A 25,477-nucleotide genomic window follows, 5' to 3' on the forward strand; every position below is an offset into this window, starting at 1 on the left:
TTCGATCAGTTACTCAGTACCTGAGTACAGACATTTCACCAAACACCTTCTTACACTTGAATAATTTCTTGCATTGCTACTTTTTACTTTTACTTGAGTAAAAATATGTTGAAGTTGTGCTACTCTTACTTGAGTATAATTTTTGAGCTCTGAAATTTACCATAAAATGCTGAGACGTTTCTTTGGCATCTAGATTTAGTTCAACAAGTGATCAGAAGTTGCTTTATTCCAAGTTTATTCTCTTTCTTGCAGTTTGACTTCAGGAAAATCTGTTGCAGAAAAATGAAATGAAACACTTTTTCTCCTGGGAATGTTTTAAAAGAATCAACATTTCACTGCATCAAAGGGAGGCTTGACATTAATGCTGCAGATTAATAAACAAGAATGATGCAAGAAAGCTGTGAGCTGCAGAGTTACACATCTGCAGGCTGTGGAGCATCACAGAGGCGGAGTCAGAGCGGCGATTGGCCGGATCTGGACCCGGGGGAGCAACACCACACCCAGCTGAGAGTCTGAGTGTCCAAAACATTTTTTTCTCCTTCTCTGTTTCTTCTTATTGGATCATAAACTGCTGCAGCCTGATCAATAGTAAGTTCTTGGCTTTATTTTCTATTTGCATCACATTCTCTGTTGATGATTTGAACTAAATGCTAATAGTTTTAGCTTCAGTTTTCATCATTTTATAACAAGAAAGTGATTATCATTCTTAAATATGTTGAAGTAAAAAGTTACTGATATTTAAGACTTCTGCTGTTATCTTAAAGTCAAGACTTGATAGAAAATAACAGCTTTCAGACTGAGGCTCATTTGTTTTTCTCCTAATGTTGTGCAGCTGTCAGAGTTAAGTGAAGCATGACTCTCATTGTGACAAACATCAACGCTCTCAGTTAACCTTACTGTCTCTCTAGGATTTGTGACTCAGGAGGTGAAAAATAGACTGGATTGTTCCTTTGCACACTAAACGGTTTCTCAAGACTTTTGTTATCAGGCAACAAAAATGAACATCTATGTTAGCGTTTTATTCTTTATCTTACAGAAATTTGGAAGTTTGCATGCAAAATATATAAATATCTGCTAAATTTAGTGCAAACAAGTTCAGGTTTTCTTGCAACAGCTGCAAAACAAGATCAAAGACAAAAACCAAATCACTTTATTAAATTAATTTCATAAAAAGGAAAACAATGGTTTTGATTTACTTTATTTTAAAAGGAAATGAAAATCTTTCCCATCAAACTCCGACTGAAACCCGTTTATTTCCTCTCCAGGTCAAGATGAACTCTTACTCGACTCCCTCTCCTCTGACTCAACCATCAACTGACGAATATTCAACCGTTTCAGATCTTGTGACCAAGATTGGAAAAAAAGGTGCGTCCATCTCCTTACAGATGGCAACATCTGTTATATATCACATTTAACAAAACTGTGAGAATGTGAACAGCTTCTGTCTGCTATTCTGACTGCAAGTCAGTGTAAATGTGATGTTTAAATATTTAATTTTAGTCAGCTGTTCTCCCGTTAACCTTTTGTAGTTTTCTCCAGGTATTACTGCCCGTATGTCAAAATAAATAAATGCAGAAAGAGTTTATTTAGTATTGACACTAAAGTAGCTGCAGAACCTTTAAGCGGATAATTTGATACGTTTACTTGTAAAACTAGTGGAAATAAAAATTATTGTGAAAACCCTGAAATCAAGCCACTATAACAGAAAAGGATGTAATGAAATACAGAAGAGAGAAAGGACTTGCCTTTTAGTAAGCTGTAATATTTCAACTGGAAAATGTTTTAGCTTAATTTTTCTGTCAAATCTTAAAGTGTTTAGTTATGACAACACAGATTGCAGAAAAAAACATTTATTTCTGCTCACTATTGCTGATCTAACCAATGCTAAGCTAATTATTAGTCAAATAAAACCCTCTAAAATCTGCCCAGCTAATAGTTACACAGAAAAGTGATGCAAAAGTAAAACTAAATGCTGATTAATAAAAATCTGTTCCAAGCTACTAAGCCAAAAGTGGCTAAGCTAAAATCATTTGACTAGCTAAATGGTTCTAAGCTAAAAGTTGCTAAGCTAATTGCTACTAAACTCCACTTCATCTAGCATTTAAAACACAATAATTTCACCTCTTTAGATGCAGTTAAATGCTGCCAGGATAAAGTCTAAATATTGCTTAGATGAAAATACTGCTAAATTAAAAGATGCTAATTGCTGCTAACCATTTAGCATTTAGCAAACAAAATAATCTGAGCAGTTAATGCATACGTCTATGTGGCTACAGCAGGGAGTGTCTTATCAGCGTTACGCCTCTGGGGCGTGTCGCCGTGGAGATGAGTGTCAAAACACTGATAGCAACAGGCGGCGGTTTCCACAGCAGGGGGCAACGGGTCCAACATGGGCTATAAGGAGAGATGCCCCTGAGAAATTCATTTATTACAATAAAAACATGTGAAATAAATGTTTTTAGGTTGATGGTTTAATGTTTAGATTATGAACTACAGTAAAGACTATTTCATTTTGAATTTACATTAAATAAATGTTGTTTTTACAGATATCTACAGCAGCACAGAGGATTTAGCAGCCTTAATCGGAGGTGAGAAAGTTTTACTTTTGTTTTGGTTCCACTTTCTGAAATGTTGAGAAGTAAAAAGTTTAATTTTGAGTCAAAAAACTAAACAACTTATGCAAATATTGATGAAATTTTAAAAAGCTAATTCCTCTTAAATATAGATGAAGATATAATTGATCATAATCTGTAAATTACTTTCTTTCTGATGCAACCGTGATGTAGTCTGAGTGGAGTTACGACTCATCTCTGCTGGAATAAATCAAACTGTTGGTGGAAGTTTGATTTCCAGTTCACCTGATCAGATTGAATTTTTAACGTTCAATTAGTTTTATTCCAGGTTTGATGCTTTTTCATGGAGTTCTTGCAACATTTCATACATTTCTTATTCAACACCTTACTGTTCTCATGTTTCCTTGCAGGTATCATCACTGTGGTGCTGCTGGTCTTCCTCTGCACCATCGCCGTCTTGCTGTGGTGTCTGTCCAGACAAAAAGGCTCGTATGTCACCAACGAGACGGAGGATGATGACGAGGAAGACAACGAAGATGATGAGTCTGTCGGCTCTGACGTGGCGCTTCAGTCCAAAGAACCTCTGAAGACGGACAAAGAGGACTGAAGAGGGACAGACGTAACTTCAACTTAAGGACTGCTGAGATTCATTTTTTAAAATAAAAGTAGAAAGATAAAAACATATTTTAGCATTTAAAAAAAAATAAACATCTTATTTTGTAAGCCAGTAATTGTGCATCAATCCCTATGAAACACCGATGAGACGTAACTGATTGTATGTAATTTCCTTCAGCTGTTCAGTTGTAATTTGTTGATTTATTCAACAAATTTTATTACTTCTTATGTGTTCAAACTCAATAGGTTCACTTAGAGTAAGTCTTGGATTTGAATGCTTTAGTTTGAGACACATTTGGCTGTCCAGGAAAGCAACATGAAGGATTTTTTATTTTTACAGGAACAGCAGAGATTATAAATTGTGTGTAGATGCCAGTGAGAACTCAGAAAAAGTAAATCTGGGAAATGGTTTCCTGCTCATTTTTATATTTTAGTGCTTTCTCCACACTGTTTTCTTGATTTAAAATAATCATTTTAAAAGAAAATGTATAAAAAGTTGTGTGTGGCTGTTTATTGGTGACAGAAAAAGGGAAGGAGTGAATGCATTCCCTACAAATATCTACAAGAAACACGACAGACAAGCAAACGAACCTTTTCCCCTGAATTCACAGCAGCGTTTTCTCAGATAATACCAAAAAGATTTAAGATGTTAGCATTTTAATAACCTTACAGTGGAGGTTTGCAATACTTCACACTTTGGTATAGATCCAATATCAAGTAAATGCAGCCCCAGTATCGCCAATATAAATTGCGATATTGATACTATAAGTGCCAGTTTAATACTGAACTAGTGAAGCGTTGACCCGTTGCTGCTTGTTATGACGCGCTGAGCGGCTAACGTTGCTAACGTTGTACCTGTTGATCTCGTGTAAAGTCAATCCCAGAGATTTTCTTCTTCTTCTTGTCCAAATTTGTTCCAGTCAGATGAACCATATGTGATCAATAAACATTTATTACACGACACACGGGAACAGTATTAACAATGACTCCGCCACAGCGATTAAAAACTTGTATGCCCTTCCGGATTCAACACCTCTCAACGACCTCTGACCTCTTGGTTCATATACTGGAGCCGACAGCCCCATCTAGTGACCAAAACCAAAAATACACACATTTGGCTCCAATAGATACATTTTATTAAAGTTTTAAATAGCGTCACACTTTGGATGTTTTATGTTTTCTTAAAGGGTATCAACCATTAGTTACAACAATAGACATTTTTTGGGGAAAATTATTATTTTAAATATAAAAACAATGTAGTAATAAAACCCTAGGTTATTTAGCTTTTATACATTTTAATTAAATATTGTCACAGAAATGTCGCCATGTTGTTCACGCTGCAATGCCTTCTGGGTAAATGATGTCAAACGGTCCAACTGCCAGCCAAAACAGTGATGAGTAACGTTGTTAAGCCTTTTAAATTGAACGTTGAAATTGATGGGAAAGTAGAAATCACAAGAGGTGATGAAGATGAGGAGGACCAAGTGGAGGAAGAGGCGAATGGCTCTGTATGTGTTTGGTCCAATAGCGCCCTCTAGTGGATGTTAAAGTTTAGTCTTTAAAGTGAAAGTAAAAGAGATATATTGTCAGAACGAAACACGCAAAGAGAAAATAAAGAAATCACACTGGTAAGACTGAACAGCGTCCACAGGTTATAATTTCCCCTGTTTTCACTAAATCGTTTAGATTGAAGCCGAGGCAGGAACTATTTAGATGTTAGCTCTTGTTTTCACATTTTATTGAAAATAGACGAGTATTTTTCGCTCTGATAGGACACGGTGTGTTTTTTTTTTTACTTTAGCTCTGTAAAATTGGATAGATTTATTTAATGTATGTGTTGTTTAAGCCCATAAGAAACGCTTTGCTGAAATGACTCATTCATTTCTGTGCGTCTTAAAGGAGGTTCAGGTGAGGGTTTCTACTTCCGGTCGACTTTCTACGTCATTTTCAAAACACTAGATTGTCATATGATGAACTAACTTCAATGAGAACTGCAGAACTTCCGTGTAAAGGTAGGTAAAGGTGTTTATTGGGATGTTAACGGGAGTCGTTTCGTCTTGTGTGAAAGGCAAACAGAGACTTTTAAACATGGAGTATTTTCAGGAGTTTAAAGTTTGCTTGATGTTAGCTTACCTTGCTATACTGTGGTGTTGCTAACCAAGTAGCTTTAGCAAATGTTACAGTTTGAATAACTTCACGGGTTTATGCGAATAGTTTGGTTGATCTAATGAAAACATTCATGTGTAAAAGTGAAAGTTGACTTTGTTTAGTTAGGCGACAATAAACTTGATAGATGCTATTTCAGTCTAACAGTGGACTAATTTTATAACAATAACTTCATTTTTGTTAAAGGTACCATATAAACACCAGATGAGTTTCGTTCATGGCAGAAAGAAAATATTCAAGGTAAGTAGAAAGGACTGCTGCTGTCCTCCAAAAGGGTTTATTTTTTAATTTCTTGCTGTGGAGTTTGCATGTTTTGTCTCCCATTCATGTGAGGTTACTCTCTGGGAACTCTGGCCTCATGTTGCATGTTAACCTCAGTTGTCTTTAGGTGTGTTTGTGTGTCTCTGTTGTAAAACATGATGTATTGGCAACCTGTGCCGGGTGTACCAGCTTATTGAAAGGGTGAAACAGGTATCAAAAATTCATATTAGTAGCAGTGGTTTGTGTTTACAGTTATGCCTCGTCTGTCAGACAACTTTAATACTAGTGATACAGGTTTGGAGATATTTGCTATAATATTAGCGGTTAAAGTTAATGTTAACTGATATTTACAGAAATTATATATATTTTCCTACCCTTAAACGCAGTAAAAAAATGGCCACACCTCTGACGTTGCTTCTCTGACTCACTGAAACACCCAACAGACCTGTGCTCAATAAGAACATTGACTAACTCTTTTTCTATTGTGGTTTATAATGTAGCATATATGTGAGAACCTCCAGGATGTTTCATTGAAATTCAAATCTTTTTGTCTCTAGGTCCAGAGAAAATGAGAAAAATCACACCGTTTTTACACCATGTAGTCCAGGCCTGTTTTCACCAATGAATATCATGTGTTGACGGTCAGAACAGGTGATGTTTAAGATTTGTTATAAAATATGCAAAAATAAATTCTACCAGTGAAATGCTGATCTTACTGGATGGTTTGTATGTAGCTGTTAATTTTCTTGTTTTCTCAGTGTTGGAAGGTAATGAACCATTGGTAGTTTATCATCATTTGAGACCTTAAGGGCAGTTTACCCTTAATGTAGATCTTAAAGGTAAGTCCTACATTTCCTAATGTACAAATTACATTGGGTAAGTTCTAAATTACGTACCCATCTTACGTAAATGTTTCTACGTTCTACGTCTGGTTTATGTGCAGAAGAGAGGTCAAGTGTCATGGCTTGTTCAAAACAGTCTGCGAAAGATTATATCGCCAATGCCAGAGTTTACCTGGTTGGAGAACTGAGGAATCTGTCAGTGATTCTTGAGAACTTGTATCAGCAAAAAGTTCTCACTGATGAAGAGGTCAGCAAGATAAAGGCAGAGAAAGATGACTATGATAGAACCAGAGCAATACTGGACTCAGTCACTAGAAAAGGTGAAGCAGCCTGCTACAGGTTTCTAAGGATTATTGACCAGACGAGGAGGAGAACCTTAGAGAGACCAACTCCTATTTTTAAGATCAGTCATGAAGCTTCAACTGAGGCTACAAAGTTTGACCTGCACCACTGGATCAGCTGCTTTTCCTTCACAGAAGATCCAGAAACGGATCAAAACTACATACAGGGTAATTATTGTCACGTTTTTGATATTTTATCTTTGTACTGATTCCTTAGTGGCATTTGTGACATAAATGCTACCAACTACAATATGAATGTTTCTTCTTTTTATTTTTTAATCTCAGAATCAAGGCCATGCTACAGATATCAAGCAAAGTTGAAATCAAAAGCAGAAAAAGTATCAAAGGACTTTTGGAAAAGAAGTGAAAATCTTTTTGCAGAAAAAAAGAAACCTGAACTGTTGTACACGTCACTTATATTAGATATTCAAGGGAAGAATTTTCCAACAAGAATAAATAGATTTAAAAGAGATATGTGCCGTCCTAAAAAGTTAAGAACAGAAATCTCCCCCAGTGACCTGCTGAAAACAGATAAAAACATCCTCCTGGTTGGAAAACCTGGAATTGGAAAGACGGCTCTGAGTCATGAAATATTGAGACTGTGGTCAGAAAGAGACAGTAAGGAGCTGGATTACATGTTTTACTTTGATATGAGGGAATTAACCAACATCCCACCAATCACGAGTTTGGAGGATCTTCTTTTCACTGCATGCAGTGAACCAGATGAGGGCAAAGATGAAGTCTTACATGACATAAAGAGCAACTCTGATAATGTTACAGTCATTTTGGATGGAGTCACTGATTTATCTTCATCAATTGTGAAGAATCTTGTAGACAAAGATTTCTTACCTGATGCTAAAATCATCATTACCTGCAGACCAGAAGATGAGGAATACCTCTGTCCTGAAGACTGGCTCAGAGTGGAGGTGAAAGGCTTCAGTGAGGAAACAATAAAGACATATTTGTCTTCAACTCTGGGTGAAGCTCACAGGAAGGTCCTGAGTAACGTGGAGCTGTTGACTCTTTGTCATGTTCCAATGTATGCGCTGATGGTGGCTGCCAGCTTTTCATCTAAAGACTCTCTGCAGCCCAGAACTGTGACTGAAATATACATCAATATTGTTCGATTTGGTCTTCAGATGAACAGCAACAAAACCAGGATCAGGAACCTCAATCAGTTCATCAAAACCAAGAGAAACGGAATCCTGTCTCTGGCCGAAGCTGCTTTTAATGCAACCGAAAGAAAAACTGTGAACCTGGGAGAACTTTCCTGTGAAGACAGCTGCGTCCTTTCCTTCCTGAAAACACTTGATGTAAAAGTTCCTCCTACTGAAACCAAAACTCTCTATGCTTTCCTCCATTACACCATGCAAGACTTTTTTGCAGCTCTGTGGCTTTTGGAGAATCCTGATAAGATCAGGGATGTTTTCCAGCAGTGCCTCACTGAGGAAAATAAACACATGAAGCATCTGATCCCGTTCATGTGCCGTTTGTTGAATGACAAGAGTCCACGTTTGATGAGCTGTTTGATTCCAGCTGAGGAGATCAAGGAAACATCTGGATGGTTCTTCACAGAGATAATTGACACATTTTTCCATCAGGCTGTCGCTAATATCAGTGAGCTTCATGTAGACACATTGTTTGTATACCAGTGTTTGTTTGAGTCACAGAGCTCCAAAGTCTGCATTTCCTTTCTGGACAAACTGGACTTCCATCTTGACCTCAGTGGAGAGAATCTGGACCCTTATTCCTGCTGTGCTGTGGCCTATGTGGTCACTCAGTCAAAGGAAAGGAAAATAAGTCTGAACCTTCAGGATGTGACGATCACAGCACAAGGAATGAGACATCTGTTTGGATGTCTTCAAAATGTTGAATGGTATGAATGGATATGCTTTTAATACTTACTAGTGTACTTTATGACTGAGCACTCTAAATAAACATCATGCATTTGCCTTTTAATGACAGGTACGATACTCTCAAACAGCAGCTGTGGAAAATCTTTCTTCTCAGTGAAGAACAGATGGATTACCAAACCTTACTGGGTCTCAGTGGGAACCTGCTACACCTCCCAGTTGTGGGTAAAAAAAAGCTGTTTGACAGAGCTGTGAAAGTTTTGCAGACGATTGCAACAAAGGTGAATGTTTGCCTCTACGGGGACAGAAAAGATCCTCTGTGCCCGATTTTGCGTAACTCTCTTTTAGAGACTTTGCCATGCATCAACTCTCTCAGGTCAGTTCATTTGCTTTTTTCTAAAACATATTTAAAAATGTGTTGCATATGTTGATTTTACATTTCTAATTTTTGATGATTGGTGGTTTAACATGAGAGCCATAATTCCAGTTCGAAGCATGTATGTCTCAGTTCGAGCAGATTTAGTTAGATACCGGAAATACCGGACTACCGGACTTGGATGTATGTTTACATTTGTTTACTTCCTGTCCCATATTAATAGAAGCACACAGAGATTGCTTTCTGTATTAAATTGTATTTGTTTTAGCTGAAGCAGGTCTAGTTTAATAATACTTTGTTGTCCTAGGAGTAAAAAAAAAAAAGTCAAAATTGAATTGAATGTGAAAAGGTTTTATTGTGGAGGTTTGATGGACATTGTTTCTTAATTCATCTGGTGTGTTGCGTTTGAAAAAAAACAAACATTTTCAGAACGCTTCATTATCACCGTAGGATAAGCAGACCCTTCACTATGATGCCACTCGTCTGGTACACCTGACAAGCTCAAAGTTTTCTGTATGTAGAAAGAATTTACTTGCATCTTACCTGTATTTTAAATAGGTTTTAAATAGGTTTTTATAGTTGATGCATTGAACTGGGCGCTGTAGCCTGCTGCGCTTTGGTGTTGCAGACTGTCACAATGCCCGGTAGTCCTCCTCCAACCTTTTGTTGTCTCGACCATCTTTCTCTTGATTTGGAAGGTGCTCCTGCAGAGCAGGTTTACCTGTATCGACATTTATATGATCCCTGTCTGAGGGGTCATTTTCAGAGAACACTGTACCACTGTACGAGTCAAACATGTTTGGCTCATGACTACACAGGCTGAATTATAGTCACTCTTTTAGAGGTATCTCATTGAACGTTAGACTGAAATAAAATGCAAGTTGGGAAGCTAAAGTCCCTAACCACGATCCAACATGAAGCATTATGGGCTGACATTTTCAAAGCAGACAATGTAGGAGCGCCATTATTTTTTCTTTGCATTGATTGCTTGGACCGCCCATATGTTTTGTAGAGACGTGCTGCGTAGACCTGTTCAAGTGTTTCATTGCGTAACTCTACACTTTGTATAGCTTTGTTTTTAATCTGTGTATGGATGGTTGTGGTCCCTGTGAATATCCAGGGTTGACCGGATTACCAATAGCTTTTTGAAGGACTATGGCGGCTTGTCAAACCAAAAGTCCCATGCAGTTCTCACAATGTACATTGTTTTTGCAGCTCAAACATAAATGTCACCATTTAATGCTCTTTAATAAGATTATAACATGAGCTAATTCATATGTGCATGAGATCAGATTGGGAAACATTAAACTAAATCAAGATGTTTAATTGATGAACCTTCAGGATGACCTACAGATCTGCAGGTTCAATGAACCAGGAAGAATTCAACAACACAATGGAAAAGGATCAGAAGAACATGTTCCTGGATTTATGCTTCACAACAGCACTGTACAGCAAACAAAAGTTTTATACTGCAATGCCTGAGCTCGTGAGAGTTTGTCAGGTTAAAACTGACTTGGTGAATACTCTTGTTGATTTACATCAACATGCAATTAGCAGAGGGCTTTCCACTGACTTTCCAACCCTGCGACCAGTTTTCCAATCAACCCCTGCAGACTGGCTCATAGACCTCTCAGAGAGAAAGGCCTCCACCCTCCTGGAAATGCTCAAACTCCAATCAGAGAAAAAGAAAGTGGAGCTGACTGGATGCTCACATGACAAGAGTGAAATGAGAAACTTGCTTCAGTGTCTGCCTTATCTCTCAAAGCTCAGGTACTTTCCCATTTTAATCTTTAATACTTTCTCTTTTGGTTTGCAGATTTTTTTCCTTAACTTTCGTTTTGTCTTTTATCAGTTTTGTGACTGAACCGACTGAGTCATCAGAGAGCATCTGGTTCTTGGAAAAGTTGATCTGCGCTGCGGCAGAAATGAAAGAGCAGAACGGAGTAAATATGCTGGAGCTGCTATCAGTTTGCACATATAGAGGAACCCCACTCCAGTGGAAATGGTGTGACTTCCTGCTGGACCTGTACTCTTCTAAAACTGAAACAGGCCCGACGTTTTCATCATTCACATCAGTCCTCCAGTCAGCAGATCCTGCAATATGGTTCGTTAAGCTCTCAAAGACGAAGGCCTCCATGCTACTGGATGTTTTAAAACTTCAGTCAGGGAAGAAACAAGTTAATCTGACTGGCTGCTCACATGAAGAGGCTGAAGTAAGGAGTTTCCTACATTGTCTGCCTTATATCTCACGACTCAGGTAAATAAGTCCTATATTACTGACCTTATATAGTATATAATATCACATTTTAAGACAGAGTTTTAATAATACCAATGAGTTATGGGCTAAAAAGTCACAGTGTAATTTTTTATTTTGCTTTCTTAAATTAGCTTTTTCTACTAAATATACTGCCTCAAAGTGAAGCAAATGCCCTAAAATTCAAAAAGGCAATAGGGATTGATTGGCTAAATGGTAAAAGACATTTAAGATTACAGATTATATTTATGATTAATTACTGCTTTTGAGTTACAGTGATGTGGAGATAGGTCTTCCAGATATAGCTATGTATAAATAATATTTATTCTTCTTTTTGTTGCAGTGTGGTTCCTCTTTGGTCAAGCTCTGTTGAACAAACCCGATTCTTAACCAGGCTGTTCTGTGCTGCAGCAGAGAAAGAAAAGCAGACAGGAGAGAAGATGCTGGAGATGTTAGCATCAGTCTGCAGATACGAGCATTTTCCATTCAATAACAGATCCATCGACGAAACATATAGGCGTAACTTCCTGCTGGATCTGTACTCCCAGATGAATGACTGTGAGACTGAAACAGGTCTGAGTCTCCTTCCATCAATACAGTCAGTTTTCCAGTCAGCTCCTGAAATCTGGACTTTAGATCTCTCAAAGATAAAGACCTCCATCCTCCTGGAAGTGATGAAACTCCAACCAGAGAAGAAACAAGTGAAAGTGACAAACTGGTCATATGAAGAACGTGAAGTGAGGAACCTCATAAAGTGTTTGCCTTATATATCCAAGTTCAGGTACATCAACTGTATTTCAGTTTCTATCTGAACAGGATAGCTTTTCAATAATTAGACAGTATGTTATGATGGTTAAATATTAAATTTGGTTGTAAATATTTTTCTTCTTCTTGCTCTAGATTTGTTCCTGAGAGCTCGAAGCTTCATGAGCAAACGAGCTTCTTGGTGACTCTGTACTGTGCAGCAGCTGAGAGAGAACAGCAGACAGGAGAGAAGATGCTGGACCGGTTGGCATCAGTCTGCACGTTTAAAATAATACCTGTGAGCGATACGGATATGAACGAGCAAGCACAGAAGTCTTTCCTGTTGAGTTTGTACGGTCAGGTGACGGACTGTGAGTCGAAAACAGGCCTGAGTTTGTTTCCTTTGTTAAAGTCAGTTTTCCAGTCTGTTGCTAATGTCTGGATAACTGACCTCTCAGAGAGAAATACTTTAATGCTGAGAGAACTATTAATCCAGTCAGAGAAGAAACAAGTGGTTTTGAAAGGCTGCTCACACGAAGAGAATGAAGTGAAGAGTTTCCTAGAGTGTCTGCCTTTTTTCTCACAACTCAGGTACAGTCATTCTTCTTTATAATCTGGATTATTTTCAGTAATTCTTCATTTTCATATAATTAGTTTAATCATTAAAAACAAATATTATTGTGAATTATTTAGCTTTGAGCCTTGGGTATCGGAGGCTTCTGAAGAAATCCAGTTTCTCCGGAGTTTGTTCTGCGCAGCAGAGAAAGACGAGCAAAAGGAAATGAAGACTCTGGATATGTTGGCATCAGTATACATTTATAGAGAAGCACCTCTTAAACAGAAATGGTCTGAATTCCTGCTGGAGTTGTTCTCTTATGAGCTTAAAACAGGCTTGAGTGTCCTGCCATTACAGAGAGCCAACGTCATTCTCTTCAAAGTGCTGAAGCTGAAGTCAAGCCGGACACACGGACCCAGGTAAGTCAACTGCTCTTTGCCTTTGGATCAAATGATCCATGTCAGCGAGATTTAGCAACGTCCAATACAATGCAACAGAAGAAGAAGAAGTTTGTATTGCATATGTCTTGCAATACAAACACTTGAAATAAGACAAAACAGACTACAGTGTGACGCAGCTCAGATCAAATCATCACTAATCGTTTCCTTCTTACAGGATTGCGCCTGGCAGCTCAGATCTTCAAGAACAAAGGAGGTTCTTAGTGAATCTGTTCTGTGCAGCAGCAGAGAGAGAACAGCAGACAGGAGAGAAGATGCTGGAGATGTTGGCACCACTCTGCAGATATAAAACATTCCCTTTTAAAGCTGGTGATAAATATCGGGTTGACTTCCTGCTGGATCTGTACTCCCAGATGAAGGACAGAGAGACTAAATCAGGTCTGAGTCTCCTTCCATCATTACAGTCAGTTTTCCAGTCAGCTCCTAAACTCTGGACCATAAAGTTCTCAAAAAGAAAGACCTCAGACTTTATGGAAGTGATGAAACTCCAAGCAGAGAAGAAACGCGTGGAGCTGACAGACTGCTCATATGAAGAGAGTGAAGTGAGGAGTTTCCTGCAGTGTCTGCCTTTTATCTCACAGCTCAGGTACAGTCATTTTACTCCATGTTGTTTTAACTTGAACCTTTCGATCTCTAATTAGCATCAAATAGCTTTTAATGACAAGCCCATTATTAGTACCCCTATCAGATGAACACACTATAGTCTATAGGCTATAGTCTATTTATTATTTTTAAGAGTTATGATGATTTATCTTTTTTTAAAGGAAAATGTTATTTTTCTGGGGTGAACACTAATTACTTTGAGGCCAATATATGTCGTATAAAGGCCACTGTGCCCTGGTGGAGGAGGAATGGGACTGCACCCAACTGGCTCATAAAACCTGCTAGTATCCATTTAGATTGTAGAAATGAAGGCATTTGTCATGAAGAATGTAATCAATCTGAACGATCGACTGGGAAATCTCAACTGTGAGTGCAGAGTCTGCAGTATGTGGGAGCCTCAAGTCAAGACACAGGCCAGATATTTTTCATCAGTAGCTTGATTGCTTGTTTGTAGTTGGAGAAAGAAGTTATGTCAATAATTCAGCTGTAAAGTTGGGCTGTTTTGTTCATAAATTCCCAGACATAATTAGAAATAAGAGAGTCAGTGATTATTGTGGTTAACGTTTTTTGCCAGTGGTTCTGAATTATGGTTCCAGTTTATGGAAGGTGCCCCAATTCAACTAAAGACACTTTAACTTTATTAATAATGTCATTAATAAGAAATTTTAAATCAGGATTATTAATAATTACATAAGATAAACATTGACTCAAATTTTAATTCCCAATATTTGTTTGTTGTGCTATTGTGTTATTACTGCATATATATTGCTGTTTTATTATTATTATTACTTTCATTAACTAAATTCCAATTGTAATTCTTTTAGTTGTGTATAAATGAAATTTAGTTAGATTGTAGAGGATTATGGTGCCGTCTACCTCTTTCTGTTTATACATGTAATTAGTATTGTTGTTCACCAGGTGGCTGCACAGTATTAAGATTTTTTACTTTTACATTTTTTCCTGTTTTTAAACATAATTCACAGACAACTTGTAACTCCATTTAAAATATTCCACCATGGGTTCACTACAACATTTTGTACGTCTTCCTCAACATCACTCTCTTCAACTTGAAGCAACAACCTTTAGATATTCGTCTGTGTGAAAGTACTGAGAAGGCAGCTAGCATTCGCACCCCATCACATACAAGATGGAGTCCATCAATGGTGTGTGGGGTTTTTTTCTCATAAATTGATAAAATCATCAATTTTCTTTACTTTTTTTAGCTTCAATTTGGATGACTGGGATGATTCCAGTTTTGATCCTGATAAACAGTCCAGGTTCTTAGTGAATCTGTTCTGTGCAGCAGCAGAGAGAGAACAGCAGACAGGAGAGACGATGCTGGAACGTTTTGCATCAGTCTGCAGATATAAAACATTCCCTTTTCATGACATTCATGCTGATGATGAAGATAGAAGTGACTTCCTGCTGGATCTGTACTCCCAGATGAAGGACAGAGAGACTAAATCAGGTCTGAGTCTCCTTCCATCATTACAGTCAGTTTTCCAGTCAGCTCCCAAAGTCTGGTTTATAAACCTCTCAGAGAGAAAGACCTCCATCCTCCTGGAAGTGATGAAACTCCAAGCAGAGAAGAAACCAGTGATGCTGACAGACTGCTCACATGGAGAGAGTGAAGTGAGGAGTTTCCTGCAGTGTCTGCCTTTTATCTCACAGCTCAGGTACAGTCACTTTATTTCCCACTGATTTAATCAGTTGTATTTGTACTGTTAAAAACAATGCTAAGCTGCTCTGATCAAACACGTTTTAGCTTATAATTTCATCACATTGAGGACAGACATGTAAAAGATGGGTTCTATCAGTAGTGTGGTTGTTTTTATGCAGCTCAGATCAAATCTTCGCTAAATGTTTCCTTCTTGTTGTTCCAGTTTGGATAATGGTGAGGGTCACAGCTGGGATCCTGATGAACAAACCAGGTTGTTAGTGAATCTGTTCTGTGCAGCAGCAGAGAGAGAACAGCAGACAGGAGAGAAAATATTGGACATGTTGGCATCTGTCTGCAAATTCGAAACATTTAGTTTTCAAAATGAAAAAACGAATAATGATGGTGATGCCATCAAAGATCGTCTTGACTTTCTGTTGGATCTCTATTCCTATATGAAGGACTGTGAGACTAAATCAGGTCTGAGTCTCCTTCCATCATTACAGTCAGTTTTCCATTCAGCTCCTTCATTCTGGACCATAAAGCTGTCAGAGAGAAAGACCTCCATCCTCCTGGAAGTGATGAAACTCCAAGCAGAGAAGAAACGAGTGAATCTGACAGACTGCTCACATGGAGAGAGTGAAGTGAGGAGTTTCCTGCAGTGTCTGCCTTTTATCTCACAGCTCAGGTACAGTCATTATATTTCACACTGATTTGATTATAGTTCTGACAACAACAATTTAACCTTCATACACAACATATCCATGGCAATATTTTATATCAAACTGTAAGATTTGTTTGGTATAAAATTCAGACTTTATTGACATGCAGTCATGTCTTAATTACTTTATAAATCAATTTCTAAAGAAAACATTGTTCTCAACACAACACATTTCTGTGCCAGAAAAGATTGAAAATTTGATGGTTTGAGATGAACATGTGAAACATTAACACCAGGACTGAATAGAAATACAAGTCATGAGAGTTTTTATTACATCACATACACAACATAAATTTACAAGTTATCCAATCAGTAGTATCTGGTAAATGTTATTTTCTTATTTTTCCAGCTTTGATCCTCAGAGCTCAGATCCTGATGAACAAACCAGGTTGTTAGTGAATCTGTTCTGTGCAGCAGCAGAGAGAGAACAGCAGACAGGAGAGAAGATGCTGGACATGTTGGCATCAGTCTGCAGATATAAAACATTCCCTTTATATTATAATAATAAATCTCAGAGTGACTTCCTGCTGGATCTGTACTCCCAGATGAAGGACAGAGAGATTAAATCAGGTCTGAGTCTCCTTCCATCATTACAGTCAGTTTTCCAGTCAGCTCCTGAAGTCTGGACCATCAAGCTGTCAAAGAGAAAGACCTCCATCCTCCTGGAAGTGATGAAACTCCAACCACAGAAGAAACCAGTGATGCTGACAGACTGCTCATATGAAGAGAGTGAAGTGAGGAGTTTCCTGGAGTGTCTGCCTTTTATCTCACAGCTCAGGTACAGTCATTATATTTAATCTAATTTAAATTTAAGTTATGAAAATGAATATCATGAATATTTTGTGAAAGTTAACAGTTTTCCATATGTAACATTTACATAAATTTCTATCCACATATACATAAATACACTCCATTCTGATTTAATTGGTAGTGTGTATAACTTCTCCTTTGTAACCAGATTAAAAAAGGTTAAGAAAGTAACTTCTTCCTACATGAAGTCAACCACAAATCATATGTGCCTTGGTCATCCACATGCCTAGTAACAACCAAGATTGAATTTATGCAGCTAAGATCAAACCATCACTAAATGTCTCCTTGTTGTTCCAGGTTTGATCCTCGAAGCTCAGATCTTCATGAACAAACCAGGTTGTTAGTGAATCTGTTCTGTGCAGCAGCAGAGAGAAAACAGCAGACAGGAGAGAAGATGCTGGAGATGTTAGCATCAGTCTGCAGATATAAAACATTCCCTTTAGATGACAGATGCATGGCTAATTTTGAATATGGATACAGAAAATATCAGAGTGACTTCCTGCTGGATCTGTACTCCCAGATGAAGGACAGAGAGACAAAATCAGGTCTGAGTCTCCTTCCATCATTACAGTCAGTTTTCCAGTCATTTCCTTTTTTCTGGACCATAAAACTCTCAGAGAGAAAGACCTCCATCCTCCTGGAAATGATGAAACTCCAACCAGAGAAGAAACCAGTGATGCTGACAGACTGCTCACATGAACAGGGTGAAGTGAGGAGTTTCCTGCAGTGTCTGCCTTTTATCTCACAGCTCAGGTACAGTCGCCCTACTTCAAACTGTTTTAATTTTTCAAGTACTTGTTAGATCTCAATACCAACGTCATTACAATGTTTCATATCACGTGGTCGTATTTCAGTTGCTTTATATAATTAACCTAAATTTTATGAAATGAGCACTGGATTCCTCTAGATATGTACAGACTAATTTTTTCTTGAATTTCCTGGTGTTCAGATTAATAAGCTCCCCAGGTCTGAAATAAGCTGGGGAGCCAAACTCCTTTGGATAATTACCTAATTACATTGTCTAATGACGCATGCAATGAGGAACAAGAACATCAAGGTTTAGAGATTAAATTGCTGCCTTCAGCTATGTTTCTCTGAGATTTGGAGGGAATTGAACATTAAATTTTCTCAGTACTCAAAATTTTAAAAAATGGTCAGACAACACAAGGTTATGAAGAAGTGCTGCTCCTAATATGTTGCTAGTTGCAGACTTGAGTTCATGGCAACAGTGCTTTCAAAGACCCACTCAGTCTTTAAAAAGTTGCATGTTACTGAGAGAAAACGAAAGTTACTACTTTAACTACGGTTCTATGAATCCCAGATGACCACCAGAGGCAGTGTTCCAAGCACTGAGTGATCATTCTTGTGCATGTGCAGGTCGAGTACTAATGACAACAAATTCACCTGTGACCTCCCGGGGACCCACGTGACTCTGTATAGTCACATGGTACTCGGCGTTCAATCCCTTAATCTTCTTGCGAGAAGCAAAGATTCGGAGGGACCAAGCACTCTGGCGGTCATCCGGGATTCATAGAACCGTAGTTACAGTAGTAACCTTCGTTCTATTTCATCCCTACTGACTGCCAGAGGTGGAGCTTCAAGCACTGGATGACTTATGTCAAAAGGTCACGAGGAATTTTCAACATTCAAGGGACAACCACTACACCACCCACCCTAATGTGATGCAGAGGTATGCTGCTCCAGGATTCCTTGAAGGGGATAGGGAGCAGCCACATTCACCCTGTAAAACCAAGTAAAGGTACTAGGTGATTTCCAGGAGGCCGCATGGCATATAACGTCCAACGGCACCCCAGTCATGGCAGCAAACGATGTCGACATGCCCCTTGTAGGGTGACACTTCACTGCTGCCGGCAGTGGCCGGTCCTGCAAGGCATAAGCCTTGGAAATCAAATCTACAAGCCAGTGTGCAAGTCGCTGCTTAGAAAGTTCCTGACCTTTCCGTGAGCCAGCGTAGCAAACAAAAAGGCTATTTGTCTTTTGGAAGGATGCCGTGGCATTGATATATGCCTCAAGGGCACAAACAGGGCACAGTGGTTCAGAGCGGCATCCGGTGTCCATAGACACTATAGCGCCCTTGGCCAGCAAGGTATAGATTTCTTGGTTCAGTGCCTGTGCCTTCACCAGGTCGCGGATCACAGTCATCCTGACCCAGCCAGGGACGGGTGGCGGAATTGAAGATGTTACCCCCGGGACAGGGTGGACAACACCCACAATTCCGGGGTGTGGGCAGGCCAGAAGCCGAGCTGTCTCGGGGTAAAATAACCGACCGCCAGCCATCGGGCATCATCTGCGGGCCCCCTGGCCCTTTGAAGGCTTGGGAGGACGCCGGCCAGACTGTGCGGTTCGAAAGGGATGAGATGACTTTTCCCCAGCTTGGTCTCGAGCCCGGTTTCCCTGATCTGGAGCAGGTCTTTGTACTGATCTCTGACCTGATACCAGACTCTGGGGCTCAATGGAAGAAGGAGATGGGTGTGAGGACCTCTGTGAAGGACCTGCAGCTGCCCAAGTGCTGCAGGCACCTGTGAAATTGGCGATCACATCTGTGAAGTCCTGCCAGCTGCTACCTTGTTCTAGAGGCCTGAGCTGTACGGTCCAAGGCGTCCAGTGCTGCAGAGCTGAAAAGTTTCCCCGGAACTACAGGCAGGGCCCAGAGGGTTCTCCTACAAGGCTCAGTAAGTGGTGACTGCGCCAACCAGACCTGGCGGCGAGCGTGAACCAGTGTGGAAAGTGTGTGTCCAAGCTCCCTCGTCATGAGAGCAAAGGCCTGCAGAGATGCATCAACCAGGCCTTGTGTGGTGTGGTCCAGTGGAACAGATTCCAAGGAAGAAGACATGGCCAGCATAAGATGGGAGAGAGAGTTCCCAATCCGGCCCATGCGGGCCCCAGAGTCATAGGCCTTGCAGAGAAGGTTGGGTGCCAGAGGCCGCCACCGAAATAGCATTGTCATCATTGTCATCCTGAGCAGGATGATACTTCATCCTGCTCAGGAGGGAGAGCCGCGCCATGATCACCATCAGCCTGTAAGGATTGGAGGAGGGCCTTCATTTGGGCCAGCTCAGTAGTGAGATGATCCACTCTTGTGTACAAGCTCCCTGCATTGGTCCGTCTGGCTCGCTTCGCCGGAACCAAAGGTACAGCCACAGTAGGCCGTTTGCACATCGCTTTTCCCTGTGGCAACGGACTATGCTGCGCAGCTCCTGCAGAGTTGGTAGGCTGCTCCAGCGCAGCCAACCAATCCAGCCTGACCGACCAGGATATGACGCAACAGTTGAGGCAAGCGTTATCCGACAGCGCCTCCCGGAGATGTTCCACACCGAGATCTGGTAAAGATGAAAACTGCTTGTGCAGCCCCTGGATGGCGAGACTTACCTGCAGCTCCAACCAAACTCGGTCACGGGGCTACCATCAACAAGCAGCTAAGATAACAGTGGTACACACAGAAGCAACCAGCTTCATACGACCACACATCTGTACTCAACACACCTGTGTGCAAGAAGAACAAAAGGGATTGAACACTGGGTGCCATGTGACTATATAGAGTCACGTGGGTCCCCAGCAGGTCACAGGTGACTTTGTTCTCAGTATTTGACCTGCGAATGCGCAAGAATGACCATTCAGTGCTTGAAGCACCGCCTCTGGCGGTCAGGAGGGATGAAATAGAACCATGTTTTCTATCGCCAGCCTTGTCTTCTCTTAATTCCAGCATCAAGCAGCGAGGGACTCTTAAGTATAATACCTAAATTCTGCCACTAGATGGCACCAAACGAACACTTTCACAGCATAAACCTGTGAAATGTCAATAAACTGACATGCAACAGCATTAAAGTTCCTCAGTCTAGTAATTTGCACCTAGAATGAGGAAAACAACGTTTTTTTAAAAAGTTCTGCCACTGGATGTTGTAAGGATTTTTGTGTTGATTATAACAAAATTTGGAGTTATTACATTTTGAAGTCAGTTATTACATGTTGCTTCATTATTACATGATGCGGTTTCACTGGTAGATTTTGGTGAGTGGTTGAAGGCCTGCTCTGGCTTATTACTCCTGGATTTATCCTAGAATAACACAGTTTTGTTTTTCTTATCTTTCCATGGTTTCTCTGTTTCAGGTGTATGCCAAGGTTTTTCCAGAGTGTTTGTTCATCTCTATCAGTGAGATCCAGAGAGGAGATCCAGCAGCTGGTTTCTCTCCTGCAGCTTCTGAACTTCAACCTTTTTCTAACAGGAGAGTTGAATGATAAAACCTGCAGCTCTGTGGGGAAAGTTCTCCCCTTGGTTGGATCTAAAGTGGATCTGATCCTCACAGATAGCCGGATGTCCGTCAGAGGAGCTGCAGTCCTGTTTAGATCTACAACACAGCTACACAGTCTGAGGCAGGAACCAGAAGAACAACGTCTCTTTCTCACTTCTTATCTGCTGTTGAATCATCAGTTCTTGATGTCCATCATCTCTGTTCTTCTCTCTGATCCAGACTCTCCAGCAGTCTGGTCTTGTTCTTCTCTCAGTGGGTGAGAAGAGGCAGAGTGGCTTTTCCTCTGGTCCTAGAAGAGCTTTCTGTGGTTTCCACCAAAGCTCAGCCACAGAGAGTCTTGCTGAAGGTCGGCAGCAGTTTGGCGTCTCTGCTGAGGTTCTGGACAGTGGGACGGTTGGACCTGACCGAGTCCGGACTCCCTGTTCAGAGTCTCTTCAGTCTGTTGCTTCACGATGGTCCTCTCACACTCAGGTGAACGTCTTCATCATGTCCATCAGAAAGTAAACAGATCAGAAACACAGTAAGAGTTTAATCTGTGATCTCTGCAGACTGAGTGAAGAGAGACTCCAGCAGCTTCTGGTTCTCCTCCACGAGGTTCAGGACCAGGACAGGACATTGTCCCTCTTGAATAAGCTCGGTGGAGACCTGAGCTCCTGCCAGTTGAGCTGGGAGCTTCTTCACTTCCTGCTGCAGCAGCCGACAAGTCAGACCATCACCGTGAACCTGAAGAAGAACCGATTCTTGGAGGAGAGAGCTGCTGAGCTGCTGCCCTTCCTGCACAGGATGGTGATTCAAAGGTGGAGCTTTTGTTTTCTAAGAAATATTTGGTCTGATCTTCCATCAGCAGCCTGTGGTTCCTGGAAGTAACAGAGTGTTGTGGCAAATCCTCTCTCTGCTTTCAGGCTCAGTCCCAGTTTTGTTAGGACTTCCATCAGGGAGATCTTCAGGATTCATCCCAGTCACATGATATCCTGGTTGCTGAGGTCACTGGATCTTGTGATCAACCTGAACTGCACAGAGCTGGACTCAAAGGACTGCGACGCTCTGCTGTTCATCCTCAGACACAGCGACGGAGTGAAACTGAAGCTGCTGTGGAGCTCCATCCCAGCAGAGGGAATCCAGTCCATCCTCTCTGTGCTGCACAGAGTTTCTGATCTCAGGTCAGACATCAGAACCTGCTCCTCAGGCCTCCTTCCCACGATGAACCATTCCCTCCTGGTCATGACCTGGTCGGTTTTCTTTCTTCTCTCTTCCCACCAGTGTGGACAGGAATCTCCTGCTGAGGTTCATCCACTGCTGCGCCGCCTCCGACAGCCAGCAGGGGGCAGCATCGGGCCTGCTGAGGACTCTACGGCACAGGTTGGATCTGTCCTGCTCCTCCTGCGTGGCGCTACCAGAGGAGGATCAGACGGAGCCTCTGAGGTTGACGGCCGCCGACTGCGGGGCCGTCTCCACCGTCCTGAGACACAGCAGCAGGGACACCCAGCTGGACCTGAGAGACTGCGAGGTGGAGGACAGCGGGCTGGACCTGCTGTTTCCTGTCCTGGACGGAGTCTGTCTCAGGTCAGTAAGAGAGCCGCCGAAGCCGAAGCAGGGAGAAGTGTGTTGACGTTCACGTTGATGTTGTTTGGTCTGTGTTTCCCGTTTAGAGTCAACAAGACGGTCCCGGTCCAGCTTCTGTCTCTGCTTGCCGCGAACAATCAGAGGGACACCGTGAGACGAGCAACGTCCCTGTGCAGAGCCCTGGGAGGAGAACTGGACCTGAGTCACAGGCCACTGGATCAGAGGCTCTGTGGAGCTCTGGCTCTGATGCTGGACTACTCTGAAGATCTAACAGAGCTGGACCTCAGCCACTGCCAGCTGACAGACCAGCTGCTGCTCCAACTCATCACACATCTGCACAAAGTCCACAACCTGGAGTAAGTTTCCCAGACTGTTGGATCTGGGGGAGCCAAACACAAACATTCCCTCGTTTTTAATCCAGTCAAAGTGGAGCAGCTGATGCAGTAATACTTCAGCCTAACATGCCGTGTTGCTGTCCCTGTTGGTGTCTTTATGATGAGGACAGACTTGTGTCCAGCAGGATATGTGGAACCTGTCACTGGCCTCCCTGGTTCAGAATGATCTCTGTTGTATAACCGGTGTTCACGGACATTTTTGGTGCTCAGCAAAAACATCTCTATGTTGTTCACCACTAAGTCCAGAGACCCTTATCTCTCAAGGTCAGGACCCTAATCACCACCTGTAGCTGCTGCATGCAGCATAGATGGCTCATTATTACTTTGGGTGCCAACTATTCCTATATAGGCGGCTCATTGGCACATTGATCACCATCTGTTGTTGGTTGTGGTGGTTAGCCCCACCCAACTAACTTCCTACTCTGAGAGGTTAATAACTAACCATCTTTCTACACCATGTGCTGAGATTCCCAAAGCCTGTCGGGTATTCAGGATTTTTACTGAATCTATTTAGCAGGATTTTTGGAGAAGACTCGTTTTGATTCTCAGGGGTAAACTGTGTCCCATTCTCTTTCTTCCATGATGAGTAACCATCAGTTATTAAACAGCCACTTTCCCTCTGTTACAACTAGCACTGGACACTGATCCAACTATGTTTTAGTGACTCGTGGAGTCGCAGGGGGTTTTAATAACTTTGGGCTTTTGTACTATTATACCAATTGAATGAATGTCCACAAGTTCTCTAAAATTTCAAATGCTTCTTTAATTAGTAAGGATTTGCAGTGGTTAATGCAGCTGAATTTCCATTTTTCAGTACATGGACATAGGGATTGATCTCACCTCATTTCAACATGTTCCCAGTAGAACCCAACATAATGTTCTGTGTTGTGTTTGTGTTCCAGTCTGAGTCACAATCAGATCACTGATGCCTCCACTGGCTGGTTACTCCACCTGGTCGCCATCAACCCTTTCATTGTTTCTGTGAGGTGAGCAAACATTCATCAGAGCTCCATCAGTGGATGGAGGATCCCTGGCTGATCTCTGAGCATTGGAAGCCATGTTGCTGTTTCTCAAATCGTTTGCTTTCTGCTTTGCTCTTTTTGTAGTCTTAACAACAACAACATCATCAACAAAACTCCTTTTAAGGACAACAGGAAGTTTGAAATCTCTTGAAGCGGCTGTCAATCAGCAGGTTAAGTGACCAACAGGAAGTCTGTGTCTCTGGTCCAATTAAAAACCGTCTCTTCTGGACCATCAGATGGACATAGTGGCTTCTGACACTAAGCCAGTTTGCACATGGATGTTGCACCAAAACACTAATTTAAATGCAGTTTTAAAAAATTATCTTATCTTAAATAGTTTTTTTTGACTTTTTTATCTTAAAATGTACGTTTTCTGTACACATAAGGGAGTATTGTTTACTTTACTTTACAAATGTAAAAGGTTAATGAGGTTTTAGATCATGTGGTAATTTATTTTCAGTTTATTCTGATGATGTGCAATTTTATGACATATTTACGTGCTAACCTTAGGTCTACACTGAATCTAGTGAATTTTGGAGAGATGCTGCGGTTTTTAAATCAGGGAAGATTATTGCTGGGATGTTTTATTTATTCAGACTCTACATTCTTTTTTAAACTTTTGAATAATTATATTGTGCAATTTGCTTTTTCCACAAGATACAAACCAGACCTCAGATAAATATTCAGATAGATTTGGTGCATCTGATTTATTTATCATGTCGTTATTTAATAATTATGTTAAAATGTTGGTTCTTTGCTTTTGGTGAATCAATAAAGTTAATAATCTTTTCTTTCCCTGTGCTTGATTACAAGGATTTACTGCACTCTCATGGAGAACTCAACAAAACACCCAAAAGTACTTTTATGAGATTTCCTATCTTTACTATATTAACATAATTTGAACTTTTTAATAGATTCAATGTAGGATCAGGTTTGATGTCCTGAAAACGGTCTAATCAATACTGTGGTTACCTTATGCGTCCACCAGATGGCAGCATGTGCCGCGCTCTGCTTTAAAAACAGTGCAGATCTTTATCATAACTGTAGTTGCTTGTTATTTTATTCTTCTTTTAGTAAAAACATGGTAATAATTTCCATGTTATGATTTCTGCCCTCTACCATCTCTACTATAAAAATGTTTTAAATATTTATGATTTCTTAATTACCGCTGTAGTTACCCTTAAAGGCAGGGGTGGGCATTCCAGGTCCTTGAGGCTCGGTGTCCTGCAGCTCTTAGATGTCTCCCTGGTCCAACACACCTGGATCCAACAGCTGAATCACCTCCTAAGTGCAGTCAGGTTCTCCAGAGTCCTGCTAATGACCTCATTATTTGACTCAGGTGTGTTGAAGTAGAGACACATGTAAAAGTTGCAGGAGACTTTTAGGCCCTCCAGGC

At 40.7% G+C, this 25,477-nt stretch overlaps 2 protein-coding genes across 16 annotated transcripts; both read left to right on the plus strand.

The window, feature by feature from the left end:
* Positions 1 to 414: 414 nt before the first annotated feature.
* Positions 415 to 3,663, plus strand: gypc (glycophorin C (Gerbich blood group)). The gene is made up of 4 exons (XM_028009948.1): positions 415 to 588; positions 1,266 to 1,365; positions 2,547 to 2,588; positions 2,984 to 3,663. The coding sequence occupies exons 2-4, from the start codon at positions 1,272 to 1,274 to the stop codon at positions 3,178 to 3,180; spliced, it is 333 nt and encodes a 110-aa protein (XP_027865749.1). The 5' UTR covers positions 415 to 588; positions 1,266 to 1,271; the 3' UTR covers positions 3,181 to 3,663.
* A 1,085-nt stretch (positions 3,664 to 4,748) lies between these two features.
* LOC114140869 (uncharacterized) lies at positions 4,749 to 24,866 on the plus strand. 15 transcript variants are annotated; one of them, XM_028011144.1, is made up of 25 exons: positions 4,749 to 4,816; positions 5,541 to 5,594; positions 6,173 to 6,266; positions 6,374 to 6,454; positions 6,559 to 6,966; positions 7,084 to 8,674; positions 8,764 to 9,027; positions 10,369 to 10,797; positions 10,880 to 11,284; positions 11,625 to 12,062; positions 12,182 to 12,616; positions 12,719 to 13,000; positions 13,197 to 13,625; positions 14,866 to 15,318; positions 15,526 to 15,987; positions 16,370 to 16,798; positions 17,128 to 17,583; positions 20,959 to 21,222; positions 21,321 to 21,572; positions 21,650 to 21,898; positions 22,004 to 22,261; positions 22,362 to 22,664; positions 22,751 to 23,020; positions 23,962 to 24,045; positions 24,166 to 24,866. In XM_028011144.1, the coding sequence occupies exons 5-25, from the start codon at positions 6,576 to 6,578 to the stop codon at positions 24,230 to 24,232; spliced, it is 8,211 nt and encodes a 2,736-aa protein (XP_027866945.1). In that variant the 5' UTR covers positions 4,749 to 4,816; positions 5,541 to 5,594; positions 6,173 to 6,266; positions 6,374 to 6,454; positions 6,559 to 6,575; the 3' UTR covers positions 24,233 to 24,866. The 15 variants fall into 15 exon arrangements, with proteins under 15 accessions (XP_027866945.1, XP_027866946.1, XP_027866950.1 ...); XM_028011145.1 differs by lacking the exon at positions 4,749 to 4,816 and adding an exon at positions 5,105 to 5,200 and having other exon boundaries at positions 14,866 to 15,320; positions 15,537 to 15,987; XM_028011149.1 differs by lacking the exon at positions 4,749 to 4,816 and adding an exon at positions 5,105 to 5,200 and having other exon boundaries at positions 13,197 to 13,392; positions 15,086 to 15,318.
* Positions 24,867 to 25,477: the final 611 nt, after the last annotated feature.

Source organism: Xiphophorus couchianus, chromosome 24 (genome assembly GCF_001444195.1).
Source record: "Xiphophorus couchianus chromosome 24, X_couchianus-1.0, whole genome shotgun sequence".
NCBI classification, from domain to species: Eukaryota; Metazoa; Chordata; class Actinopteri; order Cyprinodontiformes; family Poeciliidae; genus Xiphophorus; species Xiphophorus couchianus.

What these genes read in the sequence shown, in the direction of transcription:
- LOC114140869 (XM_028011144.1), top strand. Translation starts at nt 6,576, where the DNA reads ATGGCTTGTTCAAAACAGTCTGCGAAAGATTATATCGCCAATGCCAGA. An exon ending in GGATCAAAACTACATACAGG is followed by an intron (nt 6,967 to 7,083) that starts GTAATTATTGTC and finishes TTTTAATCTCAG; the next exon opens with AATCAAGGCCATGCTACAGA. An exon ending in ACACAGCTACACAGTCTGAG is followed by an intron (nt 21,223 to 21,320) that starts GCAGGAACCAGA and finishes TCTCTGATCCAG; the next exon opens with ACTCTCCAGCAGTCTGGTCT.
- gypc (XM_028009948.1), top strand. Translation starts at nt 1,272, where the DNA reads ATGAACTCTTACTCGACTCCCTCTCCTCTGACTCAACCATCAACTGAC. An exon ending in GACCAAGATTGGAAAAAAAG is followed by an intron (nt 1,366 to 2,546) that starts GTGCGTCCATCT and finishes TTGTTTTTACAG; the next exon opens with ATATCTACAGCAGCACAGAG. An exon ending in TTTAGCAGCCTTAATCGGAG is followed by an intron (nt 2,589 to 2,983) that starts GTGAGAAAGTTT and finishes GTTTCCTTGCAG; the next exon opens with GTATCATCACTGTGGTGCTG.